This window comes from Gracilinanus agilis, chromosome 3, assembly GCF_016433145.1.
Source record: "Gracilinanus agilis isolate LMUSP501 chromosome 3, AgileGrace, whole genome shotgun sequence".
In the NCBI taxonomy this organism is placed as follows: Eukaryota; Metazoa; Chordata; class Mammalia; order Didelphimorphia; family Didelphidae; genus Gracilinanus; species Gracilinanus agilis.
This window is the reverse complement of record NC_058132.1, coordinates 455,974,289-455,991,882: the sequence shown is the minus strand read 5'-3', so window position 1 is coordinate 455,991,882 and position 17,594 is coordinate 455,974,289. Positions and strand designations below refer to the sequence as shown.

General features: G+C 37.8%; 1 protein-coding gene across 1 annotated transcript in view; it reads right to left on the bottom strand.

Moving 5' to 3' along the window:
* Window positions 1-17,594, bottom strand: part of CLTRN (collectrin, amino acid transport regulator) — a 111,260-nt gene that overhangs the window by 17,962 nt on the left and 75,704 nt on the right. Inside the window, exons 4-5 of the mRNA XM_044670354.1 lie at window positions 17,141-17,254; window positions 11,400-11,594 (exon numbers count right to left, since the gene is read on the bottom strand). Of these exons, the coding sequence (XP_044526289.1) occupies window positions 11,400-11,594; window positions 17,141-17,254 (309 nt within the window). The remainder of the gene's footprint in view (window positions 1-11,399; window positions 11,595-17,140; window positions 17,255-17,594) is intronic.

Below are 17,594 nucleotides of genomic sequence, written 5' to 3'. Positions count from 1 at the left end.
GCAAGAGACATGAATAGGCAATTTTCAGGTAAAGAAATCAAAAGTATTAATAAGCACATGAGAAAGTGTTCCAAATCTCTAATAATCAGAGAAATGCAAATCAAAACAACTCTGAGGTATCACCTCACACCTAGCAGATTGGCTAAAATGAAAGAAGGGGAGAGTAATGAATGCTGGAGGGGACGTGGCAAAATTGGGACATTAATGCATTGCTGGTGGAGCTGTGAACTGATCCAGCCATTCTGGCTGGCAATTTGGAATCACGCTCAAAGGGCAATAAAAGAATGCCTGCCCTTTGATCCAGCCATACCATTGCTGGGTTTGTACCCCAAAGAGATCATAGATAAACAGACTTGTACGAAAATATTCATAGCTGCGCTTTTTGTGGTGGCAAAGAACTGGAAAAGGAGGGTATGTCCTTCAATTGGGGAATGGCTGAACAAACTGTGGTATATGCGGGTGATGGAATACTATTGTGCTAAAAGGAATAATAAACTGGAGAAGTTCCAGGCGAACTGGAGAGACCTCCGGGAACTGATGCAGAGTGAAAGGAGCAGAGCCAGAAGAACTCTATACACAGAGACTGACATTCTGTGGTAAAATCGAATGTAATGGACCTCTGAACCAGCAGCAATGCAATGACCCAGGACAATTCTGAGGGATTTATGGTAAAGATGCTACCCACATTCAGAGGAAGGACTGCAGGAGAGGAAACATATAGGAAAAACAACTGCATGAACGCATGGGTCGGGGTGGACATGATTGAGGGTGTAGACTCGAAACTACCACACCAATGCAACTACCAACAATTTGGAAATTGGTCTTGATCAAGGACACATGACAAAACTAGTGGAAATGCGCATGGGTAGGGGGGGCGCGGGGGGGGGTTGAAGGGGAAAGGAGGAGCATGAATCAAGTAACCATGTTAAAAATGAATATTAATAAATGTAAAAAAAAATAATAAAATAAAAATAAAATTAAAAAAAAAAAAAAAAGAATTATCTTCTGTATAAAGTCTTTCTGGTCCCCCAATTATTAGTAACATCCCCACAAACTACCTTATATTTAGCTGCTTTTTATTTATTCTCTTTATGCACACATCATACACACTTATAGAAGTTCTTATCATCTTCTTTATTAGAATGCAATTTCTTGTGAATAGAGATTGTTTCTTTCTTTGTATTGTGGAAACATACTTAAAACCTCCTTTCTAGTATGTCTAAAAATATTCAGAAATAACAATATCTTCCAGAGTTCTTTCCAAAACCTTTAGGAAAGCCCCTTGGAAGATGGAGTCAGGATAAGAGAAAAGAAAAAAAATTCTCTTTCATTAGGTTACCAGATAGAGTGGTAACCAGAAATGGAGCAAAGAGTACCTCTTGTGCAGACAAGATCATTGCCTTCCCTAGTCCTGAAGAGATAATGTTATTATTGAACAGAGATAAGATTATATCATTTAAAGGCAATATCCTCCAGAGCAATTAGGCTAGGGTTCCCCACTTGGGATGTACTTGATTCTACTTGATGAGAAGCTCTGATAAGGATCTCTGGAAGGAACTCCACTGATTCCTCCAGAAGAATAGTCCAAGAATAGGACCATAATTTGGTTACTCAATAAATTCCAGAATATTTATTTAAGATATCTTTTCCTTGTTCAAGATTTGGTTAAATATTACCTGAAATCTTGATGTAGAGAGTTATTTATGCAGAGAATATGGAGGACTGTTTCATCTCTAAATGTATTCACTGGCCATGAATTCTCTCACTAGAGAGAAAAATCACCAAAAAGAAAAGGTATACTGAGGAGAAGGGAGTACCTTAGTAACCAGAAGAAAGATCACACCCTAAGCCATTCTCCTTGGAAGGAGATAGAAAAGGCCTGAGGAATATCCAGTCCTTCTGCCCCTGACTATCAGGTTAGAGAGAGGAGGGAGCAGAACTGTACCCTTCACAACGATAGCCGCTGAAAAACAAAATTTTTTTGGAATTCCCAGATGGGCCATGGAAACATACTCAGAGAATACTTCTAAGTGTTGAAATTTGGAAGAATCCAAATGACAGGATTGGTTAATTCAGAAAAAGAATGCCTCTTTTTCAGAATCATTTGGATTAGTTTTCTCACTGATCCCGAACTAACCAAAGAGTAGGTCACTTCTTCCATTCGGTCTGATCGTTTATCATCTACCTATATTTTGTGAATACATTGTCATTGTAAAGGAAAAGTACTTTCATTTGCAGGGCTTAATATTTTAATATGAAAATGGAAAAAAGGAGTCTAGAAGAGAGCAAAGAAAACAATGAAAGCATTGGAAAATAAGATGAAAGGAAATAGGAAAATACATTATAGAATTACATTTGGAGAAGGAAGGGATACATGAATGTAAAAGAAAAAACTACATCTTCCTATGAGGGTTTAGGTGAGCTATAAAGAAGAAGTTGGTATTTTTCCACTAAATTTTTATCTGATTTAGATAGGTCAGGAGTCATCTAACTTCATGAGTTATAGAAAAATTCTTTCCAGTTCTATGACTCTCAGGTTATATACTTTCTCAGTCTTTTTTCAATGTTATCTGATAGGCTAAATTAGACTAACTTCTATTTATCTTTCTACTTTTTGTATTGGTATCTTTTACTTGGGGTAGCTAGGTGGCTCAATGGACAGATTTCTGGGCCTGGAGTCAAAAAGATTCATCTTCCTTAATTCAAATCTGTCCTCAAACTTTACTAGCTGGGTGACCTCAGAGCAAGTCACTTAACCCTGTTTGCCTCAGTTTCTTTACCTGTCAAATGAACTGGAGAAATAAATGGTAGACTCTAGCATCTTTGTCAAGAAAACCCCAAATGGGGTCATGAAGAGTCAGACAGGCTTTAGAAACAACTGAACAACTTTTTTGCATTCAATCTTTTCTTTACTTTCCCATTGCCTCCTGGAGGAGAGAGATGAAAAGTGATGGACAGATTCTCCTTGGAGAAACAAAAAAGAAGCTTTTTTATTCCATTTTTATCATGGATCAAAAGGCAGTAACAAACAGGAACAAAAGGTCCGTTGGATGAGAAGTACAAATGGGTTGTGATTTGGACTGTTAGAGGGAGTGCAAAAGGATCACAGATATATCGAAAGAACAAAATATCATTTGAGAAAAGAATATTCCTTGACAGAAAGCATGAATCATATATGACTAAAACAACAGTAAAACAATTTATCTCCAGGGTTTTGTCATAATTTGCTAATTATTGAAAAACTTTATGTTTGAACAGGAGAGCTCCCATCTGTCTTTCGGATGAGCCTTCAGTGATTTTGTAATGCCAGTTTGTGACACTACATTCACTTCTCCTTGGCAACAGACAATGATGCTACAAATACAATTATTATCTTCTGGCAGGATATACCCTGAGGAGGAGAGATGGTTTTATGTCCATACAACTATTTAGGGAGGGGAAAAAAACCCAGAAGCTGTTAGAAAGGAGAAGGATTGATGATTCTTAAAAAAAAATTCAAATAACTTTTTCATAAACTTTTCCAGGTATTACCTCATATTAAATTAAGTACAAGAGTTAATAGTAACTCTCATAATTCAAACTTCCCATAAATATGGACTTTTTTCATTATTTCAAACCAAATCACCTTATTTTCATTTGGCATATATTAGTTATAATCTTATATATACAAGCTGGGTCCCAATTAATGTGACTAAGAAATCTGGCAAAGTGATTGCATTCTATGAATTCATACTCTAATCTTCCATTGGGCTGGAATCAATGAATGACTATATTTTGCATAATTATAATTTAAAATACTGTGAAGGGAATGCTTATGACCTCTTTATAGGATTCATTATTGCACTAATTGGTCCATATATATATATACATGCTGTTTTCCCCAACTGAATGTAGGCTCCTTGAGAGCAGGGACTGTTTGTTTTTCTATAGTGCTGCCTTTCTATTTCTAGCATTTGGCATAGTGTTTGGCATATAATAATATAACTTAATAAATGCTCATTGATTAATTTATTGATTGGTATATTATGGTGAAGCTTGACTGGACAGAAAAAAGAGAAGTCAGAAGAGCATACAGTAGAGAGTTAACCATTTATTGAATGTAATATGTGTTAATGAGGAAAATTAATGTTAAATTGTAATAATTGCTATATGAAACCATTCTTAAATCTTGGTTTCATTGGTCAGTCAGCGTCCAAACTAAAGTAATTTACTCCCAGGCCCCAAGGCACATAATTGGGCTGGCTTTTGTTAGAGGCAGGATGGAGACCTGCTTCCTTTTTATCTCTAAACAAGAATTCTTTTAGGTAAGGGAAGTCAGCAAGCTCTGGCAGCCATGTTGGACTCACTTAAAGTTTGGTGCTCTGGCCTGAATGTGTTGGTGTTTTCCAGGTACCAGCAAAGACATTCTCCTCTTGTGATGAAGTAATGAGGGAAGAGTTGAGGTCTCTAAGCCTGCCTTTTCAATGGCTATTTACCAATCAGATATATCTTGGAATATCCTGGGGAGGTTTCTGAGTGGAGTTCTCAGAAAGGGTATATGTAGACTTGCTTGAGATGAATTCACACTCTTTTACCTGACTAGGTTGGTCAATTAATAGATTATTTTAAAATTAAGAAATACTACCTTTCAAGAATTTCAATCATTACATTAACATCAGTGTAATTCGGTTATTCAATATATTTTTAAAACTACTATCATTTGAAGCTACACAGAAGCATGGAAGTCAAGAATATCTTTAATAAGGTATGATAGGAAAAAAATATATATATATATAGATTGTTTATGTCAAAGGATAGGGTATCACCAGTGAATAGTCAATGTGCTCCATTGATGTCCTTGAAAGGTGAGGCAAAACTGAGGAAGGTCTCTCTTAATGAACTTATGGGAAAATATGGACAAAAGTAGCACATATATTCAGGCACTGAAGGGCTTTGAACTGCCATATTAGATGAAAGATCCACAAGGATGAAATTATAGATTTATTTGAGTGGCTGAGTACTGTCATTTAGGGAGATAGAAAAGGATAGTCCTGAAGTCAGGAAGATCTGGGTTCTTCAAGACCTGCTTCTGACATGTACAAAAAAAAAGTGACTATAGGCAAATCATCTACTTCTTGATAGTCCAGACATCTCTCTAAGATCATAAAAAAATCATAGGTAAGGACCAAAAAAGTGCTATTTGAACCTTCATAGAGTCCAATTTGGATGCCGCCTCATAGCATGGAGAAGACCCAAATTCATGAACACTTATGCAAGTAGAGGAAAGGTTCTGGTTGCTCATACTAAGCCACAAAAGCTTTAAGTGGAAGTATGATTCTGGACTCATGGACTGGGCTAGCTGAATTTAGAGAGCTCTGGAGGATGCATATGATTAGTAGGCATGACTGGATGATGATCCAGTAATGAAGACTAACCAGAAGAAAGCAACGTCATGAAAGCCTAGAGAGAAGACAGCATCCAAGAGGAGACAGTGAATCACAAAGTAAAAGGATGCATGAGGTCAAGAAGAATGAAGATTGAGACAAGATAATGAGATTTGACAATAAAAAGTAACAATAACTTTGGGGATGGTAGATTCAGCTGACTAATGATGCACTTATGTATTATTGTGTATTTCAGCTGTGGTTGTTTCATATCCCCCATGGCACTTGTGAAACCAGGGAGAGGTGGCACAGTAGATAGAGCACCAGGCATAGAGTCAGAGAGACTCATCCTTAGCTCAAATTTGGCCTCCAGCCTTACTGGATATGTGACCCTGGGCAAATCATTTTGCCCTGTTTGCCTCCATTTCCTCATTGGTAAAATGAGCTGAAGTATATTTGCCAAGAAAACTCCAAACAGGGTCATGAAGAATCTGACAGGACTGAAAAATGACTGAACAACAACAACAACACGGGTCTTGTTCTTGTTGTTCATCCTTTGTTTTCTATAATGACCAACAGAATCAATCACTGGATGTGTCTTGAATTGGTTTTAAATGAGGCAGACTTGCACAAAGTCATCAGCTTCATTCTCTCTTCCATAGTCATCAAAGTCCAATGGAAAAATAAAAGTTAGGTTGACTGGCAGTGGCCTAGGATGCAGTAGATGACCTTGTCTTCTTCTGTGTCTGACCAAGCTCTCAGCACTCCACAGCATCTGCTTCAGCTACCTTCATGGCCACCAGAACTTGTTCTTATCCACCCTTTCCATTGGGGGAAGTCTTCACATGAATGAAATATTGTTTGATGGGTAGGCTTCCCTGTAACATAGTCCCTACAGGACTATACACTCCAAGAAAGCAGAAACCATAATTTATCCAAATTTATATCTCTCCCAATGCCCAATACATTGTTTGGTCCATAATAGATGCTTAAATATCTGTTACTCTTATTTTAAACAACATATTGTTGTCAAGGGATCCTAAAGGGCCCTGACAAACATTTGGGGATCCTGAAGGGGTGAGGAGAATAAGATGTGGTGAGAAGGTGTCAGGAGGGCCACTGAAGCTGATAGCAATCAGAGACAAGGTTTATTGATCACAGCTAGTATTTTATAGAGAAAGTGACAGTAGACTAAAGGATTAGGTAAGCCTTTTGCATACACAATGAAGGTAGGTAATTTATCATTCTTTTACAATAGACTTAGTTTATCTCATTGAATCTAGACAGAGTTTTCTATAGGCTGATAAATCACAAGTAAATATAACCTTCTAATTCAGATTCTCAGGGAAATATTTGCTCCAGTGGGTAGAACAAGGATAGCCAGTTGTTGCCAAGTACAGCAGAGAGGGGTGGAAAGGAGAGGTTTGGGGGGTTCCATGTGAGGAATGAGCTACGAGTTTGGCTTTATCTAGACTATGGCTTTGTTTTTACTGGGATCCACTCTCACTACTGGGGGCTACATAATTTTATTTGAAATTGTTGAATCATGAGAGTTCTCATTTGTTGTATTCTTCTAGGGGAACATAGGTAGAGAAAATAGTACTCAAAAAGCCCCAGTTCTTTCTAGGCTCTATAGATGGCCAAGTTCAACTGTATTCAGTACTCTTCAGAGGTAATGTGGTATAAAGGATAAAGTTCTGGCCTATTGGACTTTGTTTCAAATCTCATCTCAGTAACTTACGTGAATTCAGACAAGTGAATTAAGCTCTCTGAACCTCAGTTTCCTCATCTGGAAAAATCTGCCTAATGACATATAATGTACTGCTTCATTTACAGAATTGTCATAGGAAAATCCTTAGGAAGCTATTATTATTTAATGAGAAAAAAAATTCTTGGCCGTTACATTCCTTCAGTTGCTGATTTGATGCCTGTTGGACTCAAAGTAATAAGTCTTTTTAAAATTCTGTAACATCCTGCCAAAGACCATTTTTGCTTTTGAATTAAAATACTTTGGCTTGCTAGTGTCCCCAGTATATGAGAATCTTAAACAGCCTGGCAAAGCCCACAGACTCCATTCCACCAAATTGGATCTTTCTTTTCCTCAATAGCATATTTTTCTATAGCCTGCACATGGTACTTGTCCCTTGCTTTAACATTATTCATTTTTAAAATTCCTGCATTATGCCATTTCTCATCATGTGCCACAGTCATCAAAAACACCAGTGAAGTTCATCTTCATGCTGTTATTTTGAAAGTTTTTTTTTTCTGGAACTGGACAAGTCACTAATTTAATTTTATAATTTTATAAACTCTATCAATAGAGAAAACAACAAAAAAGTAAAATATTTACTAAGAATGCAGATTTCCCTGTTTATAATATTCATTGTATAGCTGAATACTAAAGAGCATCTGGAAATAATAGAATATCAAACTGGTAGAGACTCTAGCCTTAGTTCAGCTGCTAACTTACTGTGTGATACTGGGCAAGTTGCTTCCTCTCTCTGATTCTCATTTTTATCCTCTATAAAATGAAAGAATCAGGTAAAATATTCTCTAAGATCCTTATTAAGCTTAATGTTCTGCAATCTATACTCTGTGTCCTATGATGCATTCAACCATCCACTTTCCACATGTGTGGAGTGCCAGATGTGGGCTTTGGAAGAGAACATTTTCAATTTAAAAATGAATTAGATGCCAATATTTAATCTTACTTCCTAAGATTCTACTCTCTAAGGCTACATTTGTGGGAATTGTGTGCACTGATAGTCCAGAAGGAGTTCTGGGACACATAAACATCTAAGGAACTGAGGTGGGGAAGGGTAAGGTAGATATACAGTCAGCATCTGGGAATCCTCAGAGAAGCCAATGACCTCACATATGCCAGTGTGGTTACAGGCTTGCCAGCCCTCCTTTGTCAGTAGTCTGAGGTTTGGATAGCTGACAACAGAGGCAATATTTGAGTGGAAAACGGAGCTCAAGGGGGCATGTGTTGTAAAATATAAACAGACTTAACCCCCCACCAGTCATCAGTTGCCAGCTGTTCCAGTCAGGGCTATGAAGTTGCCATCTGGGGAGCAATGCAGAAACCACATAAAAGCCTACAAGCGGTCTTGCGTGTCATACCCCTGGATTCATGCTGTCCAGTGGCCACTTCCCCCACTAGAAACAATTAGATTAAGTCTACTTCAAACAGCATCAGTGAACTATTAGGTGATCAGCTCATATTCTTTCCTCTCCCCAGGATCTAACTTCCTACGCCTCATTCACTTTAGCTTAACCTGGAAAGAGTACTTTCAGAGGGGAACCTCTGTGTAATAATAGGAAACAGCCAGGTGGCCCAATGAATAGGGAGTCAGGAAGACTTGAGTTCAAATTTGGCCTCAAACACTTCCTTGCTGTGTGACCCTGGGCAGATCACGTAACCCTGTTTGCCTCAGTTTCCTCATCTTGTAAAGTAAACTGGAGAAGGAAATGATAAACCACTCTAGTATCTTGCCAGGAAAACTCCAAATGGGGTCCTGAGGAGTTGGACATGAGTGAAAAGACTAAACAACAAAAGAAGACAGTTGGAGGGGGCAGCTGGGTAGCTCAGTGGATTGAGAGCCAGGCGGGAGGTCCTAGGTTCAAATCCGGCCTCAGCCACTTCCCAGCTGTGTGACCCTGGGCAAGTCACTTGACCCCCATTGCCTACCCTTACCACTCTTCCATCTATGAGTCAATACACAGAAGTTAAGGGTTTAAAATTTAAAAAAAAAATCCTTTAAAAAAAAAAAAGAAGACAGTTGGAGTTCAGGAAGGTATCTGGGGTCCTGCCGAAGCCCACAGCTGAGTAAGGAGGGGTTATGGCTAGGAGGCCACCATCATAAAAGCATAACTGACCTGATTCATTGCTGAGATACATTTTCGCCCATGCCCTTTTATGTGCCTTATGGAAAATAGCCTTTCTATTCCGAAGTAATTCTGTACCAAACCCACGCCCACCCCCATTTTTCTAATATTTGCACACACTGATTATATTCTTCTATATATAGTCCCTAGGATGGTTCTATTGCTTCCAGAAACCATTGGCTGTACTGGCCGCTGGCTTACCCAGTGAATTAATTTCTCACTCCCTTAGGCTTATCTACTCCCTCCAGGTTTATTAATCACCCACTAGTCAGAGTGGGAATGGGAAAAACACACACAGATCCCTTCCTCCCCTGACCCTTTGTATGAGTTTGAGTGATCCCTTCAAGGGGAGAGCTTCTGTCTTAGCTTGGGGAAAATTTGTTTGATTTCTCAATCTATAGGAAATCCCTGCAAATCTGGTCTCTTGATAGTTGGGTGGAAAGAGTGAGAAAATTGGCCTGAGGGTGGTCAGATTTTAATGTAGAGGTTCTTAAACTGAGGTCAAGAATTTGGTTGTATGTGTATGTGTGGATACAGACACACATATACATATGTATGCATACACACTATATATATGCATATACATATATTAAATATACACATACATCCGTTGTTTGTTTAGTTGTTTCAGTCATGTCTTACTCTTTAAGATCCCATTTGGGATTTTCTTGACAAAGGTACTACAGTGGTTTGTCAGTTCCTTTTCTGGCTCGTTTTAAAGATCAGGAAACTGAGGCAAACAGGGTGAGATGGTGAGATGACTTGCCTAGGGTAACACAGCTAGTAAGTGTCTGAGGCTGGATCTGAACTCAGATCTTCTTGACTCCAGGCCAGCACACTATCTATAGGGCCACCTAATGCCACACACACACACACACACACACACACACACAAAACTATTCGAATATAATTGGTTTCCTTTGTAATCCAATGTGCTATATTTTATGCATTTAAAAAACATTATTCTGAAAAGAGTCTATGACCCCCAAAAAGATTAAGAATCTTTATTTTAAAAGTTGACTGGGGTGGGCAGCTAAGTGGCCAGTGGATAGAGAGTCAGACTTAGAGATGGGAGATCCTGGGTTCAAATCTGATCTCAGATACTTCCTAACTATGTGACCCTGGGCAAGTCATTTAACCTTTACTGCCTAGACCTTATAGCTTTTTCTGCCTTGGAACCATATATAGTTTCTAATCCAAGACAGAAGGTAAGAGTTTAAAAAATGGGAAGTAGTTGATAGGTACAGATAATAATGTCCACAGAGTAAGCTAATTGAACTTCTCTGACTGATACTTAGTCCTCAAGAATCGTATCAAGACTAGCACTATAGGATTGGTATGTTACAAAGGGGAAAAGCGGGTTAGGGGAGTGGCAGGAGAGACAGAGACAGAGACAGAGAAAGACAGACAGACAGACAGAGAGAAGCTTTTGGTCACAAAGGAACAGTATGAGGGTAGAGGGTCCAGAAGAACCTACCTAGGGAGATAGAGAAGCTAGAGAAGAACTCAAGGTGGGACTAAGACATTGATAACTTGGCTTACTTAAGAATCTTTACCTAAACTCTGACCATTTCAGATCACTCTTCTGACTCTTTCCACCCAACTACCAATTAGACCAGACTAGCAGGAATCTCCGACAAATAAAAAGATCAGACACATTTCCCCTGTACCAGGACAGAAATTCTGGGAATCACACAAACTTACACAAAGGATCACATGAAGAAGGTATCTATGTGTTTCTCCTCCCACCTATTTCCACTCCCAATCCCACTAGGGTATAAAATTATGCCTGGGAATGATCTTTTTTTTCCTAGTTTATATAAAAATAACATTGTAAGTCAGAATGCTTCCACATCCCTCAAAAATCATTAGGAAAACTATGTACATTAACAGGTTCTCATGGAGTAAAGACAGGAACCCTTTTAAAATTAGCTTTTGCATTCTTAAATATAACTAGAAGCTATAGTATAATTATTTCATTATCACCAGTTTTATTCAGGTTTTACCTTTTAGCCTAGACTACCTCCACTTTGGAAACTACCCATATATCTTTTAAATCACATAATCAGAGCAAAACAAAATAATCCATCTCTTAATTCTCTCAACCCAATTATTTAGAAATGACTGGTAATATCCTGTGTTTCTTACCTTTTCCGTTGACGGATTCCTGATATAATCAGTAATATAATTCCAACTATGACAAGGCAAAATACCACACCAAATACGATAACCCAAATAGGGGTTGATGGCTCAGTGGGAGGTCCAAGAGTGGCAGGAATTTCTAGGAATTCCAATGTCTGATCATCCAAAAAGAAAGCATTATTGATTCTATTTCTGTTCATCCTAAATGGGTAAAAGAAACATCAAAAATGTAAAAATAGGAGCAATTATAAATATCTTTATAAAATGAATGACATGGTATGGAATGTCTTTCTGACCCTCTGAATGCTTGCTAAATCCTACATAGGTCCTAGTTTTCTTGACTGAGTTTTGGGGCAGCTAGAAGCCAGTAGGGCAGCTGATATTGGTGCTGCTGCCTTCTAGTGAATGAAATAGATTTTCAAGTTTTGTTCATCCTTTCAAGTTTTAAGTGGGTAATTTTTGAGAGAATGGGAGGTACGTCCTTGAAATCACATTACAAAAGCAAATATCCCCTCTTCTTATTAGATAGAACCCAACTAAAAAGCCTCTTGATTTGGGGGAAATCTTAATCCATTCTAAATCAGCTTCTAAATTACTCTTCAGTATAGAAATGAGCCATTCTACAAATAATCCAAAATACTAGATAATTTTAAATAATTTCTATTTCATTTTGGAATGTTTCTATATTTATATTCAAATATGAGTGACTACATAGGGAGATTGATATTTTCAAGATATTTTCAGTTCACTTTATAAGTGTGACAAGCAAAACTGAAACTTTTCCATGCCGTTTAACTGTTCAAATTTTCCCATTTTTAGAATGGATTATTTTACCTCAAAAATAAATGTAAAAGGAGGATCTAGGTGGCTCAGTGAATAGAAAGCAAGGCCTGAAGAGAGGAGGTTCTGGATTAAAATTTGGCCTCACATAGTTTCTAGTTGTGTGACCCTGAGCAAGTCATTTAACCCCAATTATTTAGCCCTTACAGCTCTTCTGCTTTGGAACCAATATTGATTCTAAGTTAGAAGGTAAGGGTTAAAAACAAGACCAAAATCAAAGAAACAAAAAATTTTAAACTTCAGCCTAAATAGTCTTTCCCTCTAAAATGTTTATTATAGAATTAAATTATATACATATATAAATTACATAATTAAATTAAATATTCTGCTTAGCAGAAGCACTAAGGAAAAAAGGCTAAACGTTGAAATCAAGATGACTATAGACCATCTTTAATGTGACAACATCATTTAGTCATTTCGGTTATGTCTGAGTCTTTGTTACCTAATTTAAAATTTTCTTGGTAAACATATGAGAGTGGTTTACCATTTCTCTCTCCAGCTCATGTTACAAATGAAGAAATGGAGGCAAACAAAGTTAAGTGACTTGGTCTTGGATTAGCTAGTAAGTATCTGAGGTCATTTGAAATCAGATCCTCCTGACTCCAAGCCCAGCACTCTATTCACTACTCCATCTAGTTTCCCCAGCATGACAATAGGCATACACAACTAATGTCATTTTTTGGACCCAGAAAAAAACAAAAAACATGATGTCAAGGATAGAGAGTTCTGAGATTCACATTTTATACTTACGAAAGCTTAAAAATAGGAAGAGGGGAATAGAGAGTGGGAGGAAAAGAAAGAGGGAAAATTAAGTGTGTGTAACAAGAAGTGGGGGTGGGGTGGAGAGTGGCAGGAGTAGAAGTAGGGGAAGACATGATAATCATCCAGAAAAACATAGAAGAAAAATTTTGGAGAGATTTTATAATAATCTATTTGCCATATTACTGTGAAATAACATAGAACATTAGCTCAAGCTGTACTCTAGAATTCTAGCACCAGTCAATAAATAACAAAAATTTAAGAACTTACTGTTAAGGCAGGGCAGCTAAGTGATGCAATGGATAGAGTGTTGGGCTTGGGGTCAGGAGGATCAGAGTCCAAATCTGACCTCAAACACTTGCTAACTATGTGACTCTGGGCAAGTCACTTAACCCCTGTTTGCCTCAGTTTCTTCATCTGTCAAATGAACTGAAGAAGAAAATGGCAAACCACTTCAGTATCTCTGCCAAATGGATCCTAAATGGGGGCATCAAGAGTCAGACACGACTGAAACAACAAGAAGGTACTTGAAAATGAACGCTGTCTTGAGTGGTCAGTCATGAATGATTTGAATTTTTATTATTTTCATGTAATGAAAGCAGTATGTGATCCCTCTCTTCCAGTTCAACTGCCAGAGACATATAATGCAGTTGCACATGATGAAGTATTAATGTGATCCCTTCATGAAGTGGAATTACTTCTCTGATGGAGTCAGGAAGGAAATAACAGGATTAGCTGTGCAAACAAATTAACTCCACTGGAGGGGACTTTAAATAGCTAAGCCCTGGACAAATTTCAAAAGTTTGAAAGTGGGAGAGATTGCATATCTGGAGCTGCTTGGGGAGAGAGATGGTGGGGGGGGGGGGAAGCATGTAGGGAGGTGATAGAAAGAGATAATTCCTGTATTCTCACCCTTGAGCTTAAAATTATTTCCCCTCAATTGGGGTCAGCAAACTATGGCCGGTATTTTAAAATTAAAAAAAAAACATATATTAATTTGTTGGTCCTATAAATGGATGAGATGAGCTAATTCTGGCTCTCTGGCTAGAATTTGTCTATAATTGCCCTAAATAAACTATATTTAAAGGAGGAGATAAATGGAATTCTAGCCAGTACCCCCTCTCTCTGAGAAGAGCTGAGTGGAATGGTCTCCCCTCAACCTCCTGCTTCCCCTCCCTGCAGGAATTAGCTTCCCTTGGAGGAGGGTCAGGAGAGGAGAGGCTGGAGGTACTACTGTTGTTACAACCCTGCAAGCACATTTAGACATACCCATGTGGAGACATATATCCTGCATAGACAAAACACAGAATGGTATACCTCCTTGTTAGTGAACCTATGGCATGCATGTCAGAGGGGGTTGTTCCCTTCCCCCTCTTTACACACACCTAAAGACATTTCTAACATGACCTGCTCTCTGCCCAGCAGCCCAATGAGAGAGTTTTCTCCCTCCCCCTCTCTACCTGGGCTGAGCACATTTCTCACATGACCTGCCCCTCTGCCCAGCAGCCCCATGGGAGCTCTTCCTTCCTCTCCTATCTGGGGTAAGGGAGCAGCTCCAAGCAGCATGAGGGTTGCAGTTTGGGCACTCAGTCTCTAAAAGTTTCACCATCACTGGTATACCACGTCCATCACTTCCCACTGGCTGGTCCTCTGTGTTTCTTCATCATGCCTTGGAATCGAATACTTATCTTCCTTCCCTTTTTCCTTTCTCTCCTTCCCTTTCAGCTTTCTTTCATATAGTATCTTCCTTATTAGAGTGGAAGCTTCTTGAAGAAAGGGACTCTCTTATTTCCTCCCTCATATTTGTATTTCCAGCAATTAACACTGCTCCTGATAATGCTTGTTGATGGTAGTGGAGGCACAGTGAATAGGGAGCTAAGCTTGGAGTTAGGAGGTCCTACATTCAAATCTTGCCTCAGGCACTTCCTACTTATGCAACCCTGGACAAGTCACTTAACCTCATTTGCCTAGACCTTGCCCTACTACCTTAGAGTAGTTACTAAGACAGAAAGTAAGGTTTTTGTTTTTAAATACTTGTTGAATGACTTGTTATTCATTGACTGACTCTTTCTCCTCCCCAACTGATCATGTAGCTTTAAAGGAGAAGATATTGCATCTAGCATTGAGCAGAGACACACATTCCAGACAGTCATCAATACAGAAAGACAGGTACCCACAGAAGCAATACCTTCAAAGTGTGACCCCTGTCAGCAGAGAAGAAAGTCACAGTAAGGAGAGGGACAGACCCAGGAACCCAGCAGTGATGCTGTAGCCAAGAGGGACAAAATGACAACTCTACAAAGAGAGAAAAAATGTCCAGACCCCCCAGCACCAGAAGTTGTATCTGATAAGATCATGCAGATCTTACATTTCTATCTCACTACCATGGTATTTTAAAATTATTCCTGTTCCTCCCAAGGATGTTATATGTCTGTGTGGGAGAGTGCATCCCAGCTTTGTGGGGATGGGGATATTTGTAACTTTTGTTGTTGTCATCTGTAAAATGAGTTAGAGAAGGAAATGGCAAACCACTCCAGTATCTTTGCCAAGAAAACCCCAACAAAGAGTTCTACATGACTGAAACAACCAAACAAAAAATTTAGATGACCTCCAAGCACTTAGTACAAGTTTGGCACATAGTAGGCACTTAATAAATGCTTGTTCCTTCCCCTTCCCCATCTCTCTAGCACATACAAACCATATGAGCCTAGGAAATAAACTTCAAACTCTCAGTAACCCAGGCAGCTCTTTAATAAGTAATACTAATAGCTAGCAATCTCTAAGATTTGCAAAGTGTTTTCTAGATGTTACTTCTTTTGATCCCCACAACAACCCCATGAAGTAGATGCCATTATTATTCCCATTTTACATATAAGGAAATTGACACCTAGAAAAGCTAAGTGACTTGTCCAGGGTCATTCAGTTAGTGAGAGGCAGGATTTTAATTCAGATCTTTCTGACTTCAATTCCTATACTCAATTTACTATCTATTAACCTACCTACAATTACAAATAGCTGCCAAAACAGTGGATAGAATTTCCATGCTAGGAGTACCATAAACTAATAAATTCATAGTTCTGGACAAAAAAAAAGCCCCTTCATATTTGGTCATACATGGATGATTTTATCACATTCATTATAGACTTTGTTCTATAACTTCTTATTTCTTTAGCTATTTCTCTATTCTCCCCCAAAATGTATGCAATTGAATTCTGTATGGTTGCTAAGTACCTGGGCACATTGTTTTTTATATTGTGTTATAGGAGTTATTTTTATTTGTTTCTTTTTAAATTTTTAAAAATATAATATAAATATATATTTTATATTTATATGTAATACATACTATATAATTTTATTTATATGTAATATATAATATAAATATATTTCATATATAACATAAATTTATAAAATACATAAATATTTTAATATATTTGTTTACTTTTTAATAAAATCAAATGTACAGTTTATTTATTTATTTTTTATAAAACCCTTACCTTCTGCCTTTTTTGGTTCTAAGACAGAAGAGTGCTAGGCAATGGAGGTTAAATGACTTGCCCAGGGTCACACAGCTGGGAAGTGTTTGAGGCCAGATTTGAACCTAGGACCTCCCATCTCTAGGCTTGGCTCTCAATCCACTGAGCTACCCAGCTGCCCCCAAATTACAGTTTCTTAGTAAACTATTATTGTTCTTCAGTTGTTTCAATTGTATATGATTCTTTGTGGTCTCATAGAATTTCTTGGCAAAGATACTGGAGAGTTTTCCCATTTTCTTCTCCAAATCATTTTATAGATGGGGAGACTGAGGCTAATAGGCTAAGTGACTTGCCCAGGGTCACACAGTTTGTAAGTATTTGAGGCCAGATTTGAACTCAGGAAGATGAGTCTTCCAGACTCCAGGTCCAGTACTCTATCCACTGGAATACCATGCCTTAAAAAAAAGAAAAAAAAAAGGCAAAAAACATGGGCAGTATTTCAGTAGACCATGTCTAACAGTTCTGGACCTCTTAGCCCACTTATATGAGTGAGTATATAATGGAGAATTGGCTTATTTGACATGAATGCAAATATCTTTTAGATAAATTAATGTTTAATTTGAATAATGAAATACAAGATAGGTTCAGAAGAGAAGAAAATGGAGTGACAATTACCTTATGGCTGCCTGTACCTCATCTGCAGGAACCGTCTGATTTTTAGAAGGGTCTGTGACTACAAACCAGAAAGATACACGCTTCGTTACATTGCAAAGCAGGACATTGGAAATTCTGTAAGTGTTAGGAGAAGGGAGAGAAAATACATTATTATTTTAAGACAGTAGCATATATTAGAGAATATATACAATGCAGCTACTACCAGTCTTCCATGATTGTTTGAATGAAAAAGACTTTTTAGCTATATTTTTTGTTCAGTTCTTTTGATTTAATTTATATAAATTTTTTGTTCAGTTCTTTTGATTTAATTTATATAAATTTTTTGCTTAAATTTATATAAATTAGTATTGTTCTTTTTTCTTTTGATCATGTTTAATTCTTCAAGACCCTATTTGAGGTTTTCTTGGCAAAGATACCGTCCTTTCTTTCTCCAGATCATTTTACATATGAGGAA